Source organism: Podarcis tiliguerta, assembly GCF_965153285.1.
Source record: "Podarcis tiliguerta genome assembly, chromosome: 16".
Taxonomy (NCBI): Eukaryota; Metazoa; Chordata; class Lepidosauria; order Squamata; family Lacertidae; genus Podarcis; species Podarcis tiliguerta.
The window spans coordinates 13,517,266-13,543,058 of NC_139549.1; the positions used below are offsets into that span (position 1 = coordinate 13,517,266).

Sequence of the window (25,793 nt, forward strand, 5' to 3'; positions counted from 1 at the left end):
CTGGCCTCCTCCACTGGTCCAGAGAAGGAGCAGATGCACGGAGGTGACCTTCCTTAACTTTTCTGCCAGTTGTTCTGGGACTACAGAACAGAGCCATCCATCACCCAGAGGATGAAGGGTTGGGGAGGAGAGGGCATCAGCGTTTGTATTGTTGCAACCTGTAAAGCCACCTTGGGCACCCGTTGATTAGAGGCGAGAGTCTAAACCTTCAAAATGAATAACAACAAAAAGTGAAAACGCACGTTGCAATCTATAACAGGGCAGTAAGCTTTCCCGTTGCTACACTAATAACAGCGATGTTGTGACTCTGCTTCTTTTTTACGGTACGTTTTGTACCATCTGTTCTTCTGATGTTTTATAAGTGAGATCAGTAAAATAATTCCATGAATATAAAACGGGCTGGACTGATGGGTTATTTATTTAGGAAATTTATTAACCGCTTGCTCAAAACACAACACACACAGACATCTCCAAGCTGTGTACATTTTCAGTTATATAGAGAACAAGTGTGTGTGTGTGTGTGTGTGTGTGTGTAAATCCACCCTCGCACCCCTCCGTTATTAAAACATTTAAAATAAATGTACCTAAATCATGTGTCTACAGATACGCTTGATGAAACAAACAAGTTTTCAGCAGGCCTCTAAAACAGTATAGTCAAGGTGCCTGCCCTTTGTGGGAGTTGGAGAGGGGGTCTTCAAGGCTTTATTTATGCCAGCATTCACAGATGCAGGCTGTGTACACATCACCATTTATTCTGACTCCCATGAGCTGCCCACAACTGGTGTTTAGCCCAGTAAACATTACATTGGCCAGTATTCATGTGTGTATGTGTGGTGTGTGCTTTAAATGTATGCTGTGCATGCAGCCAGTATTTCCCAAGTATTTTCTCCGAAAAATATGTTACTTCATGACTATGGCAAGGTCTACATCCTTTTAAAAATTATTGATTGTTTGATTTTTAAACAGCAGCACAACTTGTGATACATTGATGTACACGCACACACCAAATCCCGGGAACTGTAGAGACCTGCAATTCCCAGCACCCTTAAAACTGCAGTTCCCACAATTCTTTTTGGTGGGTGAGAGGGAGGGGTGGCCTTTTCAATGTATGGCATGTGGGCAGCCAGAGATGGTTGCAAACAATGCCCTATTTACAAGCCTCTCTGTTGTTAAGGAAAAAATCTGGGTGTGAGGCTGCTCAGTCACCCAGCTCGTCGGGCAGAGCCCGCGGGTCCCTGCAGAATAAAAGAAGGAGTCCAGCCACCAAATAGTTGTAGACCAAAGTTTATTGCGCAATAGGTTCAAAGAGCAAATTTGAACCCCGAGGATGGGGTGACAAAGACTTTTAAAACTTCCCCACCACGTCCCAGAATACAGTTCGAAGGGGAGGGGTTAACCTTGGCAGACATATCCAGACAAGTCCTTGGTACAAGATTAGCATAAGCAGACATGGCAGGGCAAGACTCAGGTATAAGATTAGCATAGACAAATATGTCTTAAGTACCCACCACCCAAAAGTACAATAGAGCTTCCTTTGCATGCCTGCAGCCTGAGGCGAGTCAGGTGATGAGATTTGGCTTCCTTTGGCTAACAATGAGCCCAGCAATTGTCACCTCTGAGAACTTCCTGGAGTCCTTTTGCAAGGGGAAAATAGCTTTGGAATGGGGGGAACTGGGAAAGGAGATGATTTTATATTATTTTTAAAGCTAGGTGACTTCCCTGAGCTGTCAAGTTGGAAGGATATATTCAGGCATTATATTTGTAATATTTAACTTTAAAGATGTGCCCCCCCCCCGTAATTTCCGTAACACTGTGTATGTTTTTGTACCTTTCCTCTACATGAGAAATCCAGGGGAAAGTTTTGCCCTTTCAGTGGCGGGGCTCACGTTCTGGCGAAACACAAATATCGCACCTTTTGAAAAAAAGAAAAGAAAATTAATGAGAGGCTTCCTCCAGTTTCCTGGGCTTTGGGCAAGTCAGCCGGTCCCTCTGGGATGCCTGCCTCTGCCCATTTCAACACCCTCAGCCCAGGCCCCTTCCAGCGCAAAGGCGATTTAGAGCCTTCCCCCCGCCCTGCCTGCAGCTGTCCACAATCGCTAAACTAAGCCACTGTCTGCTGGCGAGGGTGGAGTATCCGTCCGGGCCGGCCTGCCTGCAGCTCCTCAAGATGTCTGGCTATGTAAGTACCAACTGCAGTTGACAGGGAAGCCGAATTGCCTCTGCTGTTGCTCTGGCCATTTCTGTTGGTGTGCATTGTGGTGTGACACAGAGCACGGCCGCTTCTAAAGCGTCTCTCTGTCATCTCTCGGCCGAGTTAAATATAGCTGTCTGTGGGTGCCCTCAGGGATTATGCTGCTCAAGGTTGGATTTCGACTCCTAGCAAAGCGTCCAGACAGGCCTCTGGACATTCAAAGTGACTGCTGTTTTTGCTGTTAAATGATAAGTTTCTAGTTCATAGGACTGTGGCAAAACACACACACACACACACACACACACACACACACACACACAAAGGCGCTGCTGTGTCTTAAATGACAGGGCTTTTCGATTTGACGCATGGAATCAAATTGGGGTGTTTTTTTGGATTATTGCGTCATGTTGTGAAATGGTTTAGTATGAGAGTGTTATAGTAATAATGCATTGTTCTGAATTTTAGCGGTTTTGTCGTGAGCTGGTTTGAGCATGTATTTATACAGAAAAGCAGCATAAAAATGTTAATCATGACATCAGGTCGTGGTGCGTGGCACGGGACGCACATGACGACACCTGTAATTCTGAGCCCCAGTTCAGACTCTGTATTTAAGATAGACTTAGTATGTTTTAGGAACTCAGTTAGCATTTTAAGCCTGCCTGCACCTAGCTGCTATCTCTGGTATTCTTCAAGACATATACTGAGTGAGAAAAAGTTATTTTTACATTTTGCAAAACTGTTTGTGTGTGATTGTTATTTTAAGGGGGAGAAAAGGAGATAATACCAGGAAAATCCAGTCTGTATTAAAGTGACCTGGATTACTAAAACTAAAAGGCTAAAAGTAGCCTATCTGTATGGGAAAGTTTTTAATTTTTTATGTTTTATGGCATTTTTATATTTTTCTGGAAGCTGCCCAGAGTGGCTTGGGCAAAAAAGTCAGATGGGTGGCATATAAATAATAAAATTATTATCATTATTATTTAGATTCCTAATAATAATAATGATAATAATAATAATAACATATTACTTATACCCCGCCCATTTGGCTGGGTTTCCCCAGCCACTCTGGGCGGCTCCCAACAGATTAAAAAGAGAATAAAACATCAGACATTAAAAACTGCCCTAAACAGGGCTGCAAAGGGATGGCACTCTCTTGAACACACTAAGGTGAGGGAGGAAGGATAATATCAAATAAATATATCCTCTCCTAGCATCTAATCAAATCCCAGCACAAAGCTTTCTTCAACGTTTGCCCTCCTGCCACAGTCCTTTTTTATTTACAAAGTAATAATCATAAATAAATAAGAATAAAAATGTGCACCCCACTACCGAGACCATTCCATTGTAACTATCCAACCTCCCCAAATTTCAACATCTCTTGCAATGGTTTGACCCCTTTTCGTTTTAACAGTACAAATGCTACAAACACCTTCCATATCTCCTCAAAATCATTTCTCCTGCATATTCCCTGCCTTACCTTAATGGCACATGTTAATTTATCATGAATAGCTATATCCCTCACTTCTTTATACCATTCTTCCAATTTATATTCTGCTTGCCCTTTCCACTTCCTGGCTATAATAATTTGTGCAGCTGTCAATAAATTTGTGAGCAAGCCCTTCATAGCCTGCGAACCTTCCACCCACCCCACCGTAAATTGATAATAATGCTACCTCTGGACTTTCGGTCAGCTTTAACCCAGTGATTTCTGTTATCTCCTTAAACACCCTTTACCCAAAAAATTGTACATATTTACACCACATGTGAACATAATTCCTGGTTTTCTGGCATCCTCAGTTTCCTGCCACAGTCCTGCCTGCATTGTCACCTTGCTGATTTACACTCCTTTATCACATCAGCTCCCTCCTGGCACTCGCTTCTCTGATTCTCTCTCGACAGATAGAGCCGAAACCTGGAGACCTGATAGAGATTTCCCGTGTGGGCTACCAGCACTGGGCCATCTACGTGGGTTCCGGTTACGTGATCCACCTGGCTCCCTCAGGTAAGGTCCTCAGGCTTGTATCAGGTGCACGGCCAAGTCAGGCAGGGTTTACGGTTGCCAGCAATGCCAACTGGTCCTGTGCCTCTATGCTGGGCATTGCCAAGATGGAAATTATTCACGACGCAGAAAGCTGCGGGGCTTTTCCACGAGTGCTGGATTAGGGCCCTGGGTCCGGAGAAGGATGTTTCTAGAGAGATGTGCATCATGGCAGTTTCCATGGTCAGGATCCTTTCTTTAAATGATTCCTATTGTAAAAGATATTGGATATCACAATGGATTATGTTATTACAGGCTGGTGAAACTCAGATCCGGGAGGAGCCGGGCAAATGTGGCCCTACAGTCTTCTTTACCTGGCCCTTAGCACCCCTCACCAGCCTTGCTCCACACCCTCCTGTCTGGAATGTGTCCTTGAAGTCTGCTCATGCCTTGTGCTTGTCTGAATGGAGGCTAGAGAGGAGTACAAAAACAGGCCTACTGCATTACTGGTGTTCCCTTTGTGTCTTCCAAGATGACTTATACCAGGCCAGCACCTCCAGCCTGATGTCTGCCCTGTCCGAAAAAGCCGTGGTGAAGAAGGAACTCCTGTGGAGCATTGTCGGGGACGACGTCTGCCGCATCAACAACAAATACGATCAGAAATATGAGCCGCTCCCGGCGAACAAAATCGTTCAGGAGGCGGAGGCGCTCCTGGGCAAAGAAATCCGTTACAGCTTGGCCAGCGAGAACTGCGAACATTTTGTCACCAGGCTGCGCTACGGCACGGCTAGGAGCGACCAGGTGCGTATCGATGGGCCACAGCCGTGTCTGCAGTGTGCCAGAGAAGCACAAGTCTCACTGCTTCGAAAGGGAAGAGCAATTTTGTGGCCTTCAGGAAAAAACGCTAATCTTATCAACCCCTTTCTCCCAATATATTGCTGTAAAAACTCTTCCTGGAGCAGCTGTAGTGAGAATGATGTTGCATGTTCCCCAATTGCCGAGCAGCTTAGGGACTCCAGAGTTTCCTGTGCATATGCAGAGTTCAGTTCTCTTGGAATGAAGGTCACTGAAGACTGTGGTGCATTTAGGATACTGTATAGGATTTTATTTACATACACACACACATATATAACAGTGTTATTTTTCTAGAAAAAGAGGTGCCGGAACTCACTGTGAACGCCTCCCTTGTTCTCTTAGAATGGCAATGGCCCCCACCTGAGAGGTGCTGGAATTGAGTTCCGGTGAGTTCCGTCTGAAGATAAAGCCACATACACACAGCAAAATCTAGAGGTGGTTGGGGAAACTCTGAACCATCTAGATCTTGCTGAACTGTATCTTAACATGCTCATCAACCTAAGCAGACCCTCCAAGTGTCCCTATTTTCCAGTGACAGTCCTGGATTTACAGAAGCTGTCCCAGTTTCTGATTTGATCCTGGAATGTCCCTCGTTTCCTTAGGACGTCCTTGTTTGCATCGGAGGGTGTGGAGTTATGCAACCCCCGAGCCAAGGAGATAAGTAACTATTCAACCTTTAACAGACATCTGAAGGCAGTCCTGTATAGGGAAGTTTTTAAATGTTTCATTTTTATTATGTTTTTATATATGGTGGAAGCTGTCTAGAGTGGCTGGGGGAACCCAGTCAGATGGATGCAGTATAAATAAAATTATTATTATTAATTATTATTATTATTACTACTACTACTACTACTACTACTACTACTACTACTACTACTACTACTACTTACGACAGCCCTATTTCACTGGAGAAATGTTGGCAGGTAGCCCAGCAACATCCTAGAGGCCTATACAGCTTAACAGTTTCCCCTTCTGTGTTGTTTGCAGGTGAGAGACACCTTGGTTGCTGGCACAGTAGGGCTCTTCGGCGTAGGCCTTGTGGCCATTGCGGCGACAGTGGTCAGCAGCTTATTCCTGCCCAGAAGGCACAGAGAGGAATAAATGGCTGCGCACTCCTCCACCGATCCCTGTGGCGGGGAATGCTCTCCTGTTAGAAGCTTAGCCTCTTTCCTAGTCTGTTTCATATTCTGAAATCAGTGCAGTTCAGGAGACGACGCTTTCGCTTTTAAACGCAAGATTCTGCTCAGTGAAGGTTAGACATGTTGACTTTGTGCTGTTATACTGGGGATGTTTTCAAGGGCGTCTTATAGAAACCTCACAGTTTCAGTGCCAAGGGTTTTTTGGGGGTGGAGTGAGAGGTTGCGGGGTGTCCTGGGGCCACATGCCAGTGTCTTCCTCACTGCTGTCACCCACTCTTGCTGTGGGCCCAAACTGCATGGATGCCCAGAGGAAGAGCGCATGTCATGTGGGGAGTGTGGGAAGTGTTCCCTGAAGGAGTAGAGATGCTTAACTCTGTATGTAATATTATCCCAGAAATCAAGTTTGAACACTGACAAGGACCTGAACCATAGGGTTGTAGCCAATGGTAGCCCTACTCAGAGCTGGCCCATTTAAGTTAATAGGCATGCCTAAGCAAGCTTAAGGGATGCGAGTGGCGCTGTGGTCTAAACCACCAAGCCTCTTGGGCTTGCTGATCAGAAGGTCAGCGGTTTGAATCCCTGCGACGGGGTGAGCTTCGATTGCTCGGCCTGTAAAGCGAGATGAGCGCTGCAACCCCAGAGTCTTCTGCAACTGGACTTAACTGTCAGGGGTCCTTTGCCTTTTTTTAAAGCAAGGTTAATCAATTTTAATTGGTTTACTCTGAGTAGACCTTAGCTGCATACAAGCCACAGAAACCAGTTCACGCATTCTATTCCTCAAAGGAGGCTGGTATGCCACATTTGCACTCCTTGTTTCCTCACCACCCGAAGTGTACTTGGTGGGCATGACTGACACGGCCTTCTCAGTGGTGGCACCTGAGCTGTGGGAATCCCCTGCTGCAGGAGATTTAGCTAGCTCTCCTTTTTATGTCTTTTTGGACACCAGATAAAACTTTTTTTCTTTTAAAGGATACCCTTTTTCTAGATAGCCACATTGAGAGACAAGCTCGCGACAGCCTGTTTTATGACCGCTGCTTGCTGTTTCTCTCCTTCTAGAATTTTGTCTTAGGTACCTTTTGTGTGTTGACTTTTGTAATAAATAAATAAATGCCTTGTGGCTTCTGTTTTTAGAATAGAAAGGTATTTTTTTAAAGTCTTAATAAAAATGTAAATAATTATTTTAAAAAGTCTCCCTCTCTGGTCTTTAAGCAATTGTAAATGTGGAATAGAATTCCTCCTTTGCCTCCTTAATGTCTCCAGAAGAATGGAGGGCTAACTTATTTCTCTGTAACACCTCAATTAGGAGAGGCGATGCAGTCCCTGGACACAGTGGTTAGCTGTCAATTCTGTGTCCAGGGCATCTATCTACCGTCTCCATCTGGTATGCTGTCTCAGACCTTGCCTGCCTGCGCACTCTCTCGCCAAAGTGATACATCCTCTGGTTATCTCCTGCTTGGACTACTGCAATGCGCTCTACGTGGGGCTACCTTTGAAGATGACTTGGAAACTACAACTAACCCAGAATGTGGCAGCTAGACTGGTGACTGGGAGCAGATAAATAACAGCAGTTAAATTTGAAAACAATATAATGTAGACACCTGTGGCAGAGACCTGTTTATCCAGCTAGGATAGCTTGTTGATGCAACATATTGTTTCCAGTTACAGGTAGGTAGCTGTGCTGGTGTGCCACAGTCGAAACAAAATAAGAAAAATCCCAATAGCACCTTAGAGACCAACTAAGTTTGCTATTGGTATGAGCTTTCGTGTGCATACAGATATTTGAAGTAGTGTGCATGCACATGAAAGCTCATACCAATAACAAACTTAGCTGGTCTCTAAGGTGCTACTGAAAGGAATTTTTTTATATTGTTTCCAGAAAGTGCAGGGGTGCCAACTTGAATAAAGTATTTGGGGGGCCCCAGGTAAGGGACCTTAGCCCTTTGGAGTTGGCTCCTATGGCTGTTGTATCTCAACAGGAACGCTGTTCCACAGAACAGGGGCAGCCACACTGAAAGCCCTGCTCTGTGAAGTGGGCTTGTGATATCTTTGGAACTTGCAGGGGAAATTCTACAGGAACCTCCGGCCCTCCAGAAGTTGCTGAACCCCCACTCCCAGCAGCCCCATGGCTGGGAGGGGAACTGTAGTTCAGCGACACCCGGAGGGCCAAAGGTTCCCTAGCTCCAATGTAAGGGCTGAGGCAGTCTCTCAGGTGACTTTGTCCCCATGGATGAAGGAACTGAGAAAAAGCGAGTAAACACTTTCCTGAGTTGGTGGGGCAAATGGTATCATACTCCCCCCACTTCACTTATCCCCCCCTCCCAACAGTATTTAATGGTTACTCGGTAACAGATGAGGTAGCGCTTTCCCTGTGATGTCACTCCAAGCATCAGGTAGAAAATGGGTGGTTAAATTCATTTGCCACAGGGGAAAATTGACAGCCCACTGCAGGTACACAAGGGTTTGTACGTGGTTGGAAGGGGGGGTGTTTCTGCCTCTAGTTTTCTCTACTTTCTCTGCGGTGGTTGCTGGGGTGTATTGAATTTGTACCTACCTCAAGCCCAACACTCACAGAAGGAGTCCCTGACGTGTAAGTAAGAGATCTTCCATCAGGGAAGTTAAGGGTATAGGCTTGGTCCACAGACACAGAGCTCGGAATTCCGGAATGAGGCAAGATGTTCAGGACTGAGGGAAGAGGTCCCAGTGGTTTCTGTGCCCCTGGCCTCATTTCTAAGACGAGGCGCGATGGGCTCACCTGCTTTGTGGGACTGTAGAGATACCAAATGAGTGTTCTCCTCCTCTTGAGTTGTCTCCCCATCGCAGCCTCCTCCAGCCTCTGCAGAGACTTTCTGTTCTGCTTTGAGGTGGTGGGGAGGAGCCAGGACCCCTGATCCGACTTCTAAAGTGGCTGGTTGAGGCCCACCAGGAGACTCCACCCCTCCATCAATTAGCTCCTTCTCCTGGTTTCCTCCTGCTCTGGGCACTGCCAACACAAAGGCTTATGATGCTATCTATCGGGAGAGCAGAGTCTCTCTCTCGGATTCATTTAGCTGTCAGAATATTGGTTTCCTTGCTTTGGGATCTGACGATCTGCCCATGCTAAGCCAAGCTGCCAAGCTGCTACAGTCTTTTTTATAGTGCAGCCTTTGCCAGCCTGGTGCCCTCCAGGTGGATAGCTCAGTTGGTTAGAGCAGGGTGCTGAAGACAACAAGGTTGCAGGTTCAATCCCCTTATGGGACAGCTGCATATTTCTGCATATTTCTGGACTAGGTGATCCCTTCCAACTCTGCGATTCCAGGATTCTATGTTTCTATTTTGGACTACAATTCCCATTAGCCTCACCAGCAGAGGGCAAATGGGGTTGCAGTCAAAAAACATCTGGTTGGCGAGGACTGATATAGTCATCAATATACAGGACATTTGTTGATTTAGACAGGCCCCTGCTCCCAAGGGGTTTACAATCTAAATTTTAGCCGAAGTTAAATAACAGAAGTGGCAGGGATGGGGAGGGCGGCAAATACAGGCAAAGGGGGCGGGCGGGCGATTAATGCATATTAATTTTGGTTGATTAATCATCTGTCTTTTAAAGTGATTAAATGGAAATGAATTTGCAAATGAGAAAACGCACCTTGGGGTGCTGGAGAAATCTTGTTGAATAAACAAGCCGTATCACTCATTGTCAGAAGGAAAGGCCACCAGTATTTATTCGTTATATGTCCTATTATAGCAATATGCCGGACCCAAAATAGCTTTTCTGAAACAGACACGGCTGCCCTTGACTTTCAGCTGCACTGATTAAAATTGGTATTAGTCGTAGCTGGAATGGCATTTAGGCAGCACCGTTTGAACATTATAAGTCATCCTGACGATGGTCTTGCGAAGTAGGCCATGATTGTTACCCACTGCTCCCTCATGTTGCAGCTGAGGCTGAGAGAATAATGGCTTCACTAAGGCCTCTTAGTGATTTCATGGATGAGGTAAGAGGATGGTCTTAGTCACTGCATGCACCTGCTGGTGTGTGTGTGTGTATACACAGAAACCAAAATATATTGGTATTTTCAGCCTTTTGTCCTGTTTGGTATGACATGGGTCCTGTGGGGAAGGCAGAGAGCTATGTGTGTGTAGAAAGAAACTGACATCTATTTTGCAGAACTACTGTCGGTTCCCATCTAGAGGTTTTGAGTTAATAAGTAAATAAAAATAAAATTTATTACTTATACCCCGCCCATCTGGCTGGGCCTCCCCAGCCGCTCTGGGCAGCTTCCAACGCAATATTAAAAACGCAGTAAAACATCAAACATTAAAATTTTCCCTAAACAGGGCTGCCTTCAGATGTCTTCTAAAATTCAGATAGCTATTTATCTCCTTGACATCTGATGGGAGGGCACTCAATAGGGCGGGCGCCACTACTGAGAAGGCCCTCTGCCTGGTTCCCCGTAACCTCACTTCTTGCAGTGAGGGAACTGCCAGAAGGCCCTTGGAGCTGCACCTCAATGTTAAGGGAAGACTTTATGCTGGATGATGCTCCCGATTCAAGAAACCACAATAATCATAGATATTATTATTATTATTATTATTATTATTATTATTATTATTATTTATATACCGCCCTTCATCGAAAGATCTTAGGGTGATTCGCTAGATAAAAACACAAGATAAAAGCACAAATAAATAGTTAAAACAGAAACAACAAAACAATAACTCAATGCTCAAGGCAGCTTACAACATGACAAGATTTACATAATTACGAAAGTCATCAATAAATAAACCACATAAAAAAAAAATACACAACCAAATGGAAAACAATTTCCACATACATCAAAATCTAAAACTAAGAATACAGCATTAATATCACAGTTTAAATGCCATAGGTAAAAAATAATAGCAGTTTAAAAAAAAGCAAAAAACAGAGCCTCCTCTACCCAGCAGCAGCTCTTATATGGCCTGTCAGGCCCTGCCCTAGACCAGGCGGCGAGTGGCAGGACTGGGGCCCTCCTTTGATGTGAAGCTTTTCTCACGGTTCCCCACCTGCTGTGTTTGCCTATAATAAATTCCCCCCTTTTATTTGCAAAGGGAAAATATTTGGGGGGAACTAGTAGGGTTGCTGTCACCATCTGCGCCACGAAATTAAAAGACGCCTGCTTCTTGGGAGAAAAGCAATGACAAACCTAGACAGCATCTTAAAAAGCAGAGACATCACCTTGTCAACAAAGGTCCGTATAGTTAAAGCTATGGTTTTCCCAGTAGTGATGTATGGAAGTGAGAGCTGGACCATAAAGAAAGCTGATCGCCAAAGAATGGATGCTTTTGAATTATGGTGCTGGAGGAGACTCTTGAGAGTCCCATGGACTGCAAGGAGATCAAACCTATCCATTCTTAAGGAAATCAGCCCTGAGTGCTCACTGGAAGGACAGATCCTGAAGCTGAGGCTCCAATACTTTGGCCACCTCATGAGAAGAGAAGACTCCCTGGAAAAGACCCTGATGTTGGGAAAGATGGAGGGCACAAGGAGAAGGGGATAACAGAGGACAAGATGGTTGGATAGTGTTCTCGAAGCTACCAGCATGAGTTTGACTAAACTGTGGGAGGCAGTGGAAGACTGGAGTGCCTGGCGTCCTCTGGTCCATGGGGTCACGAAGAGTCGGACACGACTAAATGACTAAACAACAACAGAGTAGGGTTGCTGGAAACCACCGGAGGGGACAGAGCGCTTTTGTGCTCAGGTCTTGCTTGTGAACTTCCCAGAGGCATCTGGGTGGGCATTGTGGAAACAGGAAGCTGGGCTGGATGAGCCTCTGATCTAGGTCTTGTGTTTTCATTCCATGCTCATGGGATTATGGGAGCTGGAGTCCAGCTCTATCTGGAGGACCACAAGTTCCCCACACATCCTCTAATAAGACGCAGAAAGTGAGCGTGCTTGGGCAATTCTCCCTTCCCCACTCTAGGCAATGGATCTCCTAGGTGTGTTCCCTTCTGCCAAGGCCTTCTTGGAATAAATTTTGCCTGACTGATGTGTCAACATCCCGAGCAGCCTCATGCAATCTGTGGCCAGTTCACACCCAGCCCAACAACTGGATGTTGTGTCTTGATTCTCCTTTTCTTTTCAGTACCAGACAGGCAGTCACCCTCTGAAAAATAGAGGCCATTACACAGGCCTGATGGGCTTGGTTACCCAGAATTGACCTAGGCACACTCCCAGGCTCTTGGATCAGTGTTTAGAACAGGTGTTGGGAATTTTGACCCTCCAGAAATTGCTGAACTACAACTCCCATCATCCTTGGCCATGCTGCTTGGGGCTGATAGGAGCTGTAGTTCAGCAACATTTGGAGGATCAGTGGTTCCCCACATCCCTTTAGAGTAGGGTTCCCCAAACTTGGATCTCCAGCTGTTGTTGGACTACAACTCCCATCATCCCCAGCTAGCAGGATCAGTGGTCAGGGATGACGGGAACTGTAGTCCAAAAAGAGCTGAAGATCCAAGTTTAGGAAACTCTGCTTTAGAGGATGTTATACTTGTGCTCTGAACCTCCCTCTCTGCCTTCTCTCACCCACCTCTTTTCAGACAATCCATGGCTGTTTCTTGTTTTTATAAGTACTTGTATAGGCAGGGTTCAGCCAGAATCAGATTCTTTCAGGAACTTGAACCAGGTCTTTCAGGACCCTGGACAGCAGAGCCCAGGGAGCAAATTATTTGATCCCACTTGAGTGGGACGTGTGGGAGAACTTTAACTCCTCAGATATTCATCAGTCCCAGTCAGGATGACCAATGGTCCCAGGGATCATAGAATCATAGAACTGTAGGGTTGAAGGGACCACTAGGGCTACCAACTGAGCTATATGAGTTGCCGTCCAGCAGCCTCTGCAAGGCCCAAACCTTCCCATCCCTGAACCAGAGTTCATGTTCTCAAGCCCTTCTCTGCATGCTGGGTGGGACCTCTCCTCCTCAGGTTCTGCCTCCTTGTTGAGGTGAGTAGAGCCTTAAAGGGGCAGCTGTCTATCCTGGAACCTGGCATTCCATTATGCTCTCTGCTGCCTCACACTGGCAGGCTGCCTCTGTTAGTGAGCAGGTGCTGATGCAATGCAAGGCCCTCACAGAAGAGAAGTGGAAGCCCCCTTTCCAGCCCAGGTCTTGAGGGATGCAGCCTCTGAGGATCCAGGCTGAGCAGCAGGGCACCAGATGTAGGAGTCCCTGGTTTTGGACTACAATTCTCATCATCCCTGACCACTGGGCTCTGCTAGCTAAGGATGATGGGAGTTGTAGTCCAAAACCAGCTGGAGATCCAAGGATGCGCTGGATTATGCCCATTTAGTCCAGCATCCTGTCCTCATGGTGACCACCCAGAGGCTTCTGGGAAACTAGAATCTGAGCACAACAGCACTCCCTGCTGCCTGTGAGTCCCAGAATCTGGCATACTGCCTTCTATCGGACGAGGCAAAGCATAAGGAGGTAAAGCATGAGGTTGAATCCTGACAAGACAGAAGTACTGTTCTTAGGGGACAGGGGGCGGGCTGGTGTGGAGGACTCCCTGGTCCTGAATGGGGTAACTGTGCCCCTGAAGGAGCAGGTGCGCAGCTTGGGAGTCATTTTGGACTCACAGCTGCCCATGGAGGCACAGGTCAGTTCTGTATCCAGGGCAGCTGTCTACCAGCTCCATCTGGTACACAGGCTTAGACCCTACCTGCCTGCGGACTGTCTTGCCAGAATGGTGCATGCTCTAGTTATCTCCTGCTTGGACTACTGCAATGTGCTCTACGTGGGGCTACCTTTGAAGGTGACCCAGAAACTACAACTAATCCAGAATGCGGCAGCTAGACTGGTGACTGGGAGCAGCCACTGAGACCACATAACACCAGTTTTGAAAGACCTACATTGGCTCCCAGTATTATTATTATTATTATTATTATTATTATTATTATTATTATTATTACTACCACTGTGGCTATTAACCACCAATAGCTTTATGCCAGGGTTGAAACCTGGGACACTCTGTATGCATTTATACGGCACTTCACCTTCATTGGCTGGCCCTTGATTCAGTAGATATGAGAGGAGGAGGAACACAAGCTATCTGTGCTTTACCCAAATGCTTTCCTTCCTAGCTATGCCCATTGGAAGCCGACACTGAGAATAACACACCAAGCCTAGTGAAGATGAACGACGAGGAGCAAAACCACTCAGCCTTCTTCATCAGGGTGAAGAACCCAGCTGAGCGGGTAAGTTGCCACCAGTGCACCACTTCAATCACAGAGCTGGAAGGGACACTCAGGGTCATCTAGCTCAACCCCCTCCAATGCAGGAGGCTGAAGGTGGGCTGGACTTGGCAGAGCAACCTAATAAACCTAATAAACCAGGGGTCAGCAACCTTTTTCAGTCCACCGTCCCTCAGACCATGTGGTGGGCTGGACTATATTTTGAAAAAAACATATAAACGAATTCCTATGCCCCACAAATAACCCAGAGATGCATTTTAAATAAAAGCACACATTCTACTCATGTAAAAACACGCTATTTCTCAGACAGTCTGTGGGTCGGACTGAGAAGGCGATTGGGCCCCCAGGCCTTAGGTTGCCTACCCCTGTAATAAACCTAGAAGGCTGTGGACAGGGGTCCACATCCCCACTAAACCTGGAAGTGCATTGGGCGAGACTGAACCAGGAGTTCATTTATCAGTGTAGCCTAGTTCACAGATTTGTTGTGAAGCTGAGGCAGGTTGGGAGGCAGGGGGAGAGATATAGCCTTGTGGGCTACCTTGATGGTGAAAGGGCAGACTATTAAAAGGAAAGGGAGATGATGAAGAAGAAATGTGTAATACATATTCATCTTCCTATTTCTCTTCTTTTCCTGCTGAGCACAAAACTGCCAGCAGAGGGAGCTTCGTCATAACTGGGGGCGGAGGGGGGGGGGCGGAGAACCACCACCTCTGAAATATCCGTGCTATGGTATTTGTTGACTTTTGAGAGGGCCCTCCCCCCCTACTTTTCATTGAAGATTTTCTTGTGTAGCAAAAAAGTACATACTGTATAGCGTCTCCACTTTCATTTCATAGAGTCTTTCTCACAGTTCGTTTACATGCGGTAAGAGACACTATTGTCATAGACATTATGTGGGAAAAGAGAGGAGACAGAGGTGGGGAGAGATAATGTTCTTTCGTTCTAGTGCAGGGTTTTTTTAGGGTGTGTGTGTGTTGTTATATTTCAAACAGTGAAAATCCAGACAAAAAAGGGTGGGTTGTTTACCTTTTTTACATTTTGCCCAAAGGAGTTCTTTTGGGAAAAAATGCATTTTAAAAAATTTTTTGGAGCTTCTTTAAAGTAAAATTGCCGGAAATGGCACTGCCGACAAGGGTTGCCATACATCTGGATTTTCCCAGAACTATTGCAGGCTGGTTGGCCAGTTTGTATGGGTCAGATTAGGCATATTAAGTGCTTTTCTTCTGGGGATACACATACCCCTAAAAATTTTGTGAATCTAAGTTTGGCCGCATTGAGGGGCAGTATTTCTATATGAGTAGGAATATGAGAGTACCCCATAACATTTGTTTTTTTTAAGAAAAAAAAAGTACTGGGAGTATTAATTCATATGCTGTGGTGGTGGTGGTGGAATAGGTCAATTCTATTGTTGTGCTGTATATGTGATAAAGAGGGGACATGGGTGGTGCTGTGGGTTAAACCACAGAGCCTAGGGCTTGCCGATCAGAAGGTTGGGGGTTTGAATCCCCACAATGGGGTGAGCTCCCGTTGCTCGGTCCCTGCTCCTGCCAACCTAGCAGTTGAAAAGCACAGCAAAGTGCAAGTAGATAAATAGGTACCGCTCCGGCAGGAAGGTAAATGGCGTTTCCGTGCGCTGCTCTGGTTCGCCAGAAGCGGCTTAGTCATGCTGGCCACATGACCCGGAAGCCAATAAAGCGAGATGAGCGCCGCAACCCCAGAGTCGTCCGTGACTGGACCTAATGGTCAGGGGTCCCTTTACCTTTATATGTGATAAAGGGGAGATACCGGGGTGAAGGCATCCCCCTCTGCTTGTCCCCGTGCTAGCTTAAGCTTACGTTTGCTGGTTAACTTTTCTAATAATAGGACATGGCGACAGATACAATCCGAAACACTCACCAGACTAGCGTAACCATTCCTCCAAAACAAACTAAAGAAATCTCCTGTCTCTTTAAGAGCAGCACAGCAGGGAGTAGTTTTGCCAGTGGCAGCTTCTCTGCTGCAGCCATGCAGTTAGCTGTGATAAGAAGGAAGTGGTGAAATTCCCCCCTACAGCACAGCTGTTTAAAAAGGCACAGGAGGTCTGGATCCAGCAACCCAGAAAAAGGATTTGCAAGGGTTTCGATTCCAAAATGAATGGCCCTCTGGGCAGCTCATGAGCAGAATTTGGCAGGCGGGGGCGCAGAGCCAGATAAGAACATGGCAATGGCCAGCTGCCTGGAGCGTTCTCAGAAGTTGTGCTTGTGGACGTATCTCCTTTCTGCAGCTAGCTGGGCAGACTGCCTCAAGGGCGCCATCTAGGCTGCAGTCCCAGCCTGCCTGTGCATTCGGTCAGTTAATGGCCAATCCATTCCTGCTCGGCCATCTAGGTGTCGCTGTTGACAACATCGATTTAAAACAGCCTTTCTCAACCTGTGGGTCCCCAGATGTTGTTGAACTACAACTCCCATCACCACTAGCTAGCAAGGCCAGAGCTCAGGGATGATGGGAGTTGTAGTCCAACAACATCTGGGGACCCACAGGTTGAGAACTGCTGATTTAAAAACAACCAAAGGTCTCTCCAAAGATGGACACTGTATGAGAACTCTTCTCATCTTCAACACCCACAGAATTCCAACCATAATCATGGAAAAGAAGGCTCACTTAGCGCAGAAAGGCTTCTTTCCATACCAGCATTTTGTAGACAAATCAACCTACACCCCCCCCCGCTTGCTCGAAAAGTAATACTATCTACTCGTCCAAAGTTGGCACTTGTTCTACAGCTAAAGAAGCTCTTAGTCAATGGGAAGGATTTTTTCATTGCCTACCGCAGTACCAAATAATAATCGTGTCCCAGATTCATCAGACTGGTCAGTACCAGAGGAAGCGGATTTGCTAAATAACTTTACTAAGCTAACAGACAAAAAACAAAGTATCATTCTTATCAAACTGAAGAATTTACACTCCAGGTTGCTACAAATAAAACAGCATGGAAAACAACATCCCCCACAAGTGTCACAGAAAAAGCGGAACATCCTGTTTTTTATCGCAAGAGAACGGCAGCCATTTTGGTTGCCACAGTCTCAGGCAATTTCATGGCACAAAATCCCCCAAGCGCTTTTTCAGGGTTGCAATATTGTGAGGTGCCCCCCAATGCATATTTTGGGGTGCTGTGCCTTTAAAAAGCACTTTTGGGGGAGGGGAAACCACGGTGTTGTAAATCTCACATGGTGCTGTGAGATCACAGCAACCAAAATGGCCACCATCCTCTTATGATAAAAAAATGGGAAGATGGTGTCCGGGAAGATGGTGTCCCAGATTTTGGCTTGGAGGATATGCAAATCTGCCCCCCACTCCTCTTTGTCTGGCCCTATGGACTCTCCCCAGGCTACCCATGCCCTGCAGGCCACCCTCATTGTGGTATTGTGATGATTTAGAGCAACAACTAAACCTTGTCTCCTGTTTTCCTTCTAGGATGAATTAAAACCTGGAGACCTCATTGAGATCTTCCGTTCTTCTTGTCAGCACTGGGCCCTCTATGTTGGGGATCGGAAGGTTGTCCACTTGGCAACTGAATGTGGTGAGCTCAGAAAGACTCGTGGCCACTTATCTCGGTTCTGATGACCTATCCCTAGAGTTGTGGTGGGGAGACTTTGGCGCTCAAGATGGGGTTGTACTCCAGTTCCCAACCACCCCTGGCTAGCGTGGGCAACTGTAAGGGGTGGTGGGAGTAGGAGAGTCCAAAGTTTCCCTTGCCTGAAGCCTGGGGGAGTTTCTCTTCTCAAACCACTGCAACGACTCCCTTTCTTACAATTGCACTGTTGCTGTGCCTTTTAAGCAGAAGATAAGCAGAGCAACAGCACCACCTACTGGCAGGCATAGAAGTACCCAACAATGCACTTCAGCACACTGCGGTACTCTCCAGTTAGCTCCAAGGGATTTAACACCAAGCTAGGAAGAGGGGGATGAGTTGTTTACGGTTCAATAAGAGATGCAAAGTTTACTGGTGTCAACATGTGGTTGACAAGCGGGTGCCCTGGCACAGTGGTGGAGCAAGTCGATCGGGCACCTGGGGCGGGGCAGGACGCTCCACGGCGCCTCCGAGGAGTCTGCCTGCCTTCTCCCACTCAGCCACCCTACAGCTGAGGGGGAGGTGGCAAGCGGACCATTTGGGGCAGCGCGGAGCCTGTGGGCAGCCAAGTCACCGTGTTACTCCCAGGAGAGACATGTGGCTCAGGCGTGCTGCAGGCCCCGCATTGAGTGCTGCCTGGCATTTTGTCACTCCCCTCAGTGGAGACACCCGGGGTGGACTGCCCGGGGAGCGAGAGGAGGAGAGAAGGAATGGGAGAGGGAGGGAGGGAGGGAGGGAGGGAGGGAGGGAGGGAGAAAGAAAGAAAGAAAGAAAGAGGTGAAGTAAATACTGCAAATTAATAGAGCCCCACAGGGCAGGTGTGGGGAGATTCAGGCTTTTGTGTGTGGGGATACTAACTGGAGGCTCTTGTGGAGGGGGGATGCTAACTAGTATGAGGTATGCTAACTGGAGTCAAGGAAAAGATGGAGCCGGGGAGCAAGACAGAGCACAGGTGGGGACAAATATGCAGTCATCACAAAGGGACTTAATGGAATATTGAATCCACTTCAAAATAATCTTACAATATCTCTTATATTAGCTCCTCTCTTTTTCAATCAGGGCTATAAGACTTCTGATGCACCTGTTAACTTTGCATCTCCATGGCTGCCTCCAATGGCTGCCTGGGCCTTGCGAAGCCTCTCTGCAGCAATCCAGTTTTAACATATACCTGCAGCCTAGTCACTGGTGTTGTTCAGGAATTCTAAGAAACCTCAAATTAAATGCAGCTTTGAAAGTCCTCCACCTGCGTTCAAAATGGCACCCAAATTGTATCCAAACACAGATGAAAAACAAGTCCTTGAGCTTAACCTCCATGCCAAATTTGGGTGGCATCTAGACCCATATTTAAAAAACACTGAGAAAACACTTCTTTAAAAAGCTTTTTGGAAAATATTGAATTTGCCATAAGCTCACCATCACCATCTAGTGTTGCATTTCAGGGGTCAGCAAACTTTTTCAGCAGGGGGCCGGTCCGCTGTCCGTCAGACCTTGTGGGGGGCCAGACTATATTTTGAAAAAAATAAAAATGAACGAATTCCTACGCCCCACAAATAATCCAGAGATGCATTTTAAATAAAAGGACACATTCTACTCATGTAAAAACATGCTGATTCCCGGGCCGTCCATAGGCCGGATTTAGAAGGTGATTGGGCTGGATTCGGCCCTCAGGCCTTAGTTTGCCTACCCATGGTATAATGCACTTAAAAACACACTTAAAACGTTTCATTTGCAGTTGTATAGCTGAGTCCTTGGTTAAAGCCACTGCAGGTTTGAAAGGCGCAGTTTGCCATCTTGATTAAAAATGGCATCCAGTCACTACTGAGCGTAGATAAGAAACCTGCTCCTTGATCTCAGGAACCGTAATGGCCAACTTGGTTACGGGATCTTAAGAGTTGTCTGAATGCCTAGAGAACAGATGGGGAGACAGGCAAGCTTTCCGAGAGATAGAGATGTGCTGTTTTCGTCCCGTTCTCACTCTGTCTCTCCCCACTCTTCCTTCTCCTCCCCAGGTGACCATCTTCCGGATGGAACTCCGAATGCCTTGGCGGTCTTGCCCGACAGAGCTTACGTAAAGAAGGATTGGCTGGAAGACGTTGTGCGGAAGGACCGGTACCGGGTGAACAATAAACATGACGAGACGCAGCCGCCGCTCCCCCTGGCCAAGATACTCTGGCAGGCCGAGGAGCTGGTGGGCAAGGAGATGCCTTACACCTTCAACAGCCCCAACTGCGAGCATTTTGTTATGGAGCTACGATACGGAGCGGAAATGAACGAGCAGGTGCAGTGGGCAGGGCAGGGAAGAAGGCCTGTCAGCATACATGGGAGTTGTAGTCCAGCCACATCCATTGTCTATTGGCATTGGCTACCCCTGGGGTGATAGGGACTCGGGTTAAACCACAGAGCCTAGGAGTTGCCGATCAGAAGGTCGGCGGTTCGAATCCCCGCGACGGGGTGAGCTCCCATTGCTCGGTCCCTGCTCCTGCCAACCTAGCAGTTCGAAAGCACATCAAAGTGCAAGTAGATAAATAGGTACCGCTCCAGCGGGAAGGTAAACAGCATTTCTGTGTGCTGCTCTGGTTCGCCAGAAGCGGCTTAGTCATGCTGGCCACATGACCCGGAAGCTGTACACCGGCTCCCTCAGCCAATAAAGCGAGATGAGCACCACAATCGCAGAGTCGGCCACAACTGGACCTAATGGTCAGGGGTCCCTTTACCTTTACCCCTGGGGTGAAGCACTGGGCATGGAACCAGAAACAGCAATCTTGGCCACAAAAGGAAATGCTACCTTTCTGTCTCATCTCTGGGAGATGGACAAGCAGCAGCCTTTTAGCACCCCCAAAAACCTCACTTCAATCTTTCTTTAATTTTCTTTTTCTTTTCTTACCTGTAGGATGAAATTAAACCTGGCGACCTTATTGAGATCTTCCGCTCTTGTTATCAGCACTGGGCCATCTATGTTGGGGAAGGCAAAGTTGTTCACTTAGCTCCTGAATGTAAGTTTCCATGAAAACCCCTCAGCCCAGGACAAAGCCCATGAAATACCTTGCTCCTACAATGTCTTGGAGTGGAATGAAGCCTGTTATACCTTCAGGGACAGACCGCACCCACTCAGGCCCCTCCCCTTCCTTGGGTTGCAGAAAGCCTTAAAGGGGCAACTCCGTGGCTTGGATCCTAACACTCCTTCTTAAGAATTATTTCATGGCAAGAGCTCCTAGGATGGCTTATGGGCAGGGGCAAAACTAGGCTTTATTTCACTCAGGTCAAAGACCAAGTTTGGCAACCCCTCACGCATATTCGCATGTGTGTGCGCACACACACACACACACACAGGCTGGAAGCCTCAATGGCACCCCTCTGGGGGCTTCACCTGGGGCAAAAAACCTGGCTAAGCGCCTCCCCCCTGCCATGGCTGTGCTTGTGCGAGAGGTCTGAGCTGTTCAGACTATGTAACAGAATGACAGCAAGAACCATTTATCATAAGGTTACCAGATTTTTAAAGGGACGTGGGTGGTGCCGTGGGTTAAACCACAGAGCCTAGGACTTGCCGATCAGAAGGTCGGTGGTTCGAATCCCCACAACGGGATGAGCTCCCATTGCTCGGTCCCTGCTCCTGCCCACCTAGCAGTTCGAAAGCATGTCAAAGTGCAAGTAGATAAATAGGTACTGCTGCAGTGGGAAGGTAAACGGTGTTTCTGTGCGCTGCTCTGGTTTGCCAGAAGTGGCTTAGTCATGCTGGCCACATGACCCGGAAGCTGTCTGTGGACAAACGCCGGCTCCCTCAGCCCATAGAGCGAGATGAGCGCCGCAACCCCAGAGTCGGCCACGACTGGACCTAATGGTCAGGGGTCCCTTTACCTTTACCTACCAGATTTTTTCCAATGAATCTGGGGACACTTTTCAACTTCAATGGATTTTGAATGGGGACTGATTTGTAAATCTGGGGTCTGTCCCCAGGAAACAGGGACATCTGGTAACCTTAATTTATAACACACGCACACACTTTAGAGCATTTCCTGATACTCTGTGCAGAACTCCAAGGATTGTACATGGCTTGTAGAAGGCACAAGTGCCGCCTGCAACAAAGCGTTGCTGCATGGAAGTGCTTCTGTTCAGGGTTCCAGACAGCCAGGCTCTTTCAAATACTCTATTCTATTGGAAAGGCCTTTGGTCTGATCCAGCAGAACTCTTCTGAGGGTCTCGAAGGGCTGCTGCAGAAAACTTTCATGCCACCAGATGTTGCTGAACTCCCATCAACTTCCTTGGTCATGCTTGAGGGGGCCTCTGGGAGTTGTAGTTCTGCAACATCTGGAAGGCCAGAGGTTCCCCATGCCTGCTGCAGCGATCAGGAACATGTGGTCCTCCAGATATTGCCGGACTACAGTTCCCATCATCCTTGGCTATGCTGACTTAAGGGCCTGATGGGAGCTGGAGTCCAGCAACATCTGGAGAGACTTCACGTTTCCCTGTAGGAAGGCATTGTGGGAGCCAGAAGATGAAAGCAAGTTTCCTTTAAATAGAGTGTTCCACAGATGTAATAAATAATAGTGGAAACAGCAGCAGCAGCAGCAACAACAACAACCATCTTAATGGCAGGAGGGTGATCAATGTGCTCCAAATTTTTGCTTCCCCAGATCTCCCTATTTTAATTTGTCCTTTCAGTTCTTCCTGCCCTGTTTGCAGATTCTGAGCCCCCGAGAGTCTCCCCACCTCTTTCTTCCTTCCCTCCAACAGGCGACCGTCTTGCAAACGGTGCTGCCAGCGTACTGGCGGTCTTGTCTGACAGAGCTTACGTGAAGAAGGACTGGCTTGATGTTGTGGTGAGGAAAGACCAGTTCCGAGTGAACAACAAGCACGACCTCACGATTCCTGTGCTGCCACTTGCCAAGATCCTCCAGCGGGCAGAGGAGCTGGTTGGGAGGGAGATGCCCTACAATCTGACGAGCCACAACTGTGAACACTTTGTGATGGACCTGCGATATGGAGTTGCAATGAGTGACCAGGTAGAATTGCAAAATGTAGAGCTGGAAGGGGCCCAGTCTAGTTCAGTCCCCCACCCTGCATTTCAGAAATCACAGCAAATTCCGAGGACTTCTGTTCCACTGCAGAACAGCTCTTACCCTCAGAAAGTGATTCCTCATGTTTAGTTGGAATCTCCTTTCTTGAAGTGAGACAGTATTAGGTAAAGGTAAAGGGACCCCTGACCATTAGGTCCAGTTGTGACCGACTCTGGGGTTGCGGCGCTCATCTCGCTCTATGGGCCGAGGGAGCTGGCGTTTGTCTGTAGACAGCTTCCGGGTCATGTGGCTAGCATGACTAACCCGCTTCTGGCGAACCAGAGCAGCGCACGGAAATGCCGTTTACCTTCCTGCTGGAGCGGTACCTATTTATCTACTTGCACTTTGACGTGCTTTCGAACTGCTAGGTTGGCAGGAGCTGGGACTGAGCAACGGGAGCTCACCCCATTGCAGGGATTCGAACCGCCGACCTTCTGCTCAGCAAGTCCTAGGCTCTGTGGTTTAACCCACAGTGCCACCCACGTCCCATGAGACAGCATTAGTTCAGCCTCAATGTTTTTCCTTTCTACAACATGGAAATAAGGCTGGAGTCTGACATTTATAATGATGATGATGATGATGATGATGATGATGATGATGATGATGATGATAATAATAATAATAATAATTTATTATTTATACCCCGCCCATCTGGTTGGGCTTCCCCCCAGCCACTCTGGGCAGCTTCCAACAAAATATTAAAATACAGTAATGCATCAAACATTAAAAGCTTCCCTAAACAGGGCTGCCTTCAGATGTCTTCTAAAAGTCTGGTAGTTGTTGTTCTCTTTGACATCTGGTGGGAGGGTGTTCCACAGGGTGGGCACCACTACTGAGAAGGCCCTCTGCCTGGTTCCCTGTAACTTGGCTTCTCGCAGTGAGGGAACCGCCAGAAGGCCCTTGGTGGTGGACCTCAGTGTCCAGGCAGAACAATGGAGGTGGAGATGCTTCTTCAGGTATACTGAAGAGAAAGAGGGAGGAAAGTAAAGGTGGTATGAGGGAGGCTTCTTTCTTTCTGCTTTACATTTCCTTTGTTATGTTGTCATGCCTGGCTCAGACAGGTTTCGCAGGTTCCTGAAGCAAGGCCAAAAACCTGCAACACCTCTTTGACCAGAAAAGAGAGCAGAATGAGCATGTTCACTATGGCAGCAGTGATGTCCTTTTTTTGTAGCGCTTTCAACTCTCTGCAGCAAAAATCCCAGTACAACTGCTGCTTCCCTTTCACCCCAAAGGCTACCTACCCTATTAGAGCTAATGCGTTGCACTGAGTAAACTGTAAACCAGGAAGTCTCTGGTTCAAGTGTGGCCTCAAATTCAGTTGAAGTGAGGCAGTGCTCATTCAGCCTCAGTGTTTTCCCCTTCTGCAAAGTAGGGATCCCGATCCCGCCCTACTTTACAAGTATGGATGGGGGATAAAATTGCATTTAAAGGTAAACACACTGAATCGGGGCTTTCCAAAACAACACACAAACTGAAACACAATTATCTTTTGAAATTCACGCTCCTCTGAATTTTGCAATGTTGTTCTCCAGGCAAGAAATGTGTAGGAAAAAATGCACATTTGGGGACAAAGTGTGCATAAAACAGCATAATTAGTAAAAATTAATAATAATCATAACCTGGGGAAAAAAGCATTACATTGGGGAAAACTGCATGGATAAAAAGTGCACATTTTGCAAAATTGCATACGAAAACGTGTGTGTATATAGGAGGTATTCATACTGAAATGCCGATGAATTTGCAAACTGAGAGGGAAATGTTGAGGAAAAATGAGAAACAGAGAGAATGTGAACCAGTCAGATGGACTCAGAGATCCCTGCAAAGAGGAATTGATTGTTAAACTACTCTGGGAATTGTAGCTTTGTGATGGCAATGGGGGACTCCTAACAATTCTTAGCACGCTCAGGATTTTTTTTGGGGTGTGTGTGTGTGAGCCACAACTGTTTAAAGTGGGTATAATACCTCTTTAAATGTAAGATGGGGTCAGATTCAGCCAGCCCTCCTTGCAAGTCTGTTTTGTAAGCATTTATTAGAAGAATGGATATGATGTGAAGATGGGGCTTCTCCACACTTTTGTTTGCCCAGCCACGAAAACCAGGGGTTTGGCATATGGGATGATTTAGCGGTTTATCCGAAAGAAAACGGTGGGGGGAAGGTAAAGCCGCACAGACACACGACAAGCGGAAGTGTGTGTTGGGCGTGTGACATCAGCGTGCAACTTCTGTGAATCTCTCTCTGACTCATAGCCCACCCACCGTTCTCTCCCATTTTCTTACAGGTCACCGAGGCCATTGCTGTGGGGACAATTGGCATGATGGGTGTGGCAGCCGCCATGATCCGATCTGCGGCGAAGAGGCGCAAGCACCGCTACGAATAGCTTGTGGGGAGGGGCCAGGGGCCTCCATGGCGGGATCATTACCAGCTCTGGGGGTGTTTTTTTGACTGCCCAGCGTCTTTTATTTGACAGATTGTTTTCAGACCACCAGACCAAAGATTAAATCAGATTTCGTGACAGAAGAAAACCATCCACCCACACCGTGCTTGGAGCCAATAAAACTCTCTTCAGGATATACGCTTGTGGCGGTATCTGTTTTGTTGATGACTCCGCTAAGCCCTACTTTGTCCGGTGTACGTTGCTAAGGCGACAAAGTGGTGATGGCACTGCCAGTCTCGAATGTGAATAGCTAAGCAACAGAAATGGTGGTACTAAGCCTCTTGTAATGGTTGCTTGGCAACAAAGAGGCGGGAGCAAGGTTGGCCTT

General features: G+C 47.2%; 1 protein-coding gene and 1 long non-coding RNA gene across 3 annotated transcripts in view; one reads left to right on the top strand and one right to left on the bottom strand.

The window, feature by feature from the left end:
* Positions 1-25,793, bottom strand: part of LOC310667114 — a 196,342-nt gene that overhangs the window by 140,806 nt on the left and 29,743 nt on the right. The window lies entirely within an intron of this gene.
* Positions 1,878-25,601, top strand: LOC310667087 (uncharacterized protein). Of its 2 annotated transcripts, none has more exons than XM_083418792.1 (9): positions 1,878-2,179; positions 4,091-4,193; positions 4,702-4,970; positions 14,260-14,373; positions 17,821-17,926; positions 19,987-20,255; positions 20,868-20,970; positions 22,709-22,977; positions 25,310-25,601. In XM_083418792.1, the coding sequence occupies exons 1-9, from the start codon at positions 2,168-2,170 to the stop codon at positions 25,406-25,408; spliced, it is 1,344 nt and encodes a 447-aa protein (XP_083274918.1). In that variant the 5' UTR covers positions 1,878-2,167; the 3' UTR covers positions 25,409-25,601. The 2 variants fall into 2 exon arrangements, with proteins under 2 accessions (XP_083274918.1, XP_083274919.1); XM_083418793.1 differs by lacking the exon at positions 1,878-2,179 and adding an exon at positions 2,335-2,361.

Bases quoted from the DNA above. Each gene is read 5' to 3' on its own strand.
- LOC310667087 (XM_083418792.1), top strand. The intron at 20,256-20,867 runs GTGCAGTGGGCA...TCTTACCTGTAG, and splicing joins GAGCGGAAATGAACGAGCAG to GATGAAATTAAACCTGGCGA. The intron at 22,978-25,309 runs GTAGAATTGCAA...ATTTTCTTACAG, and splicing joins GAGTTGCAATGAGTGACCAG to GTCACCGAGGCCATTGCTGT.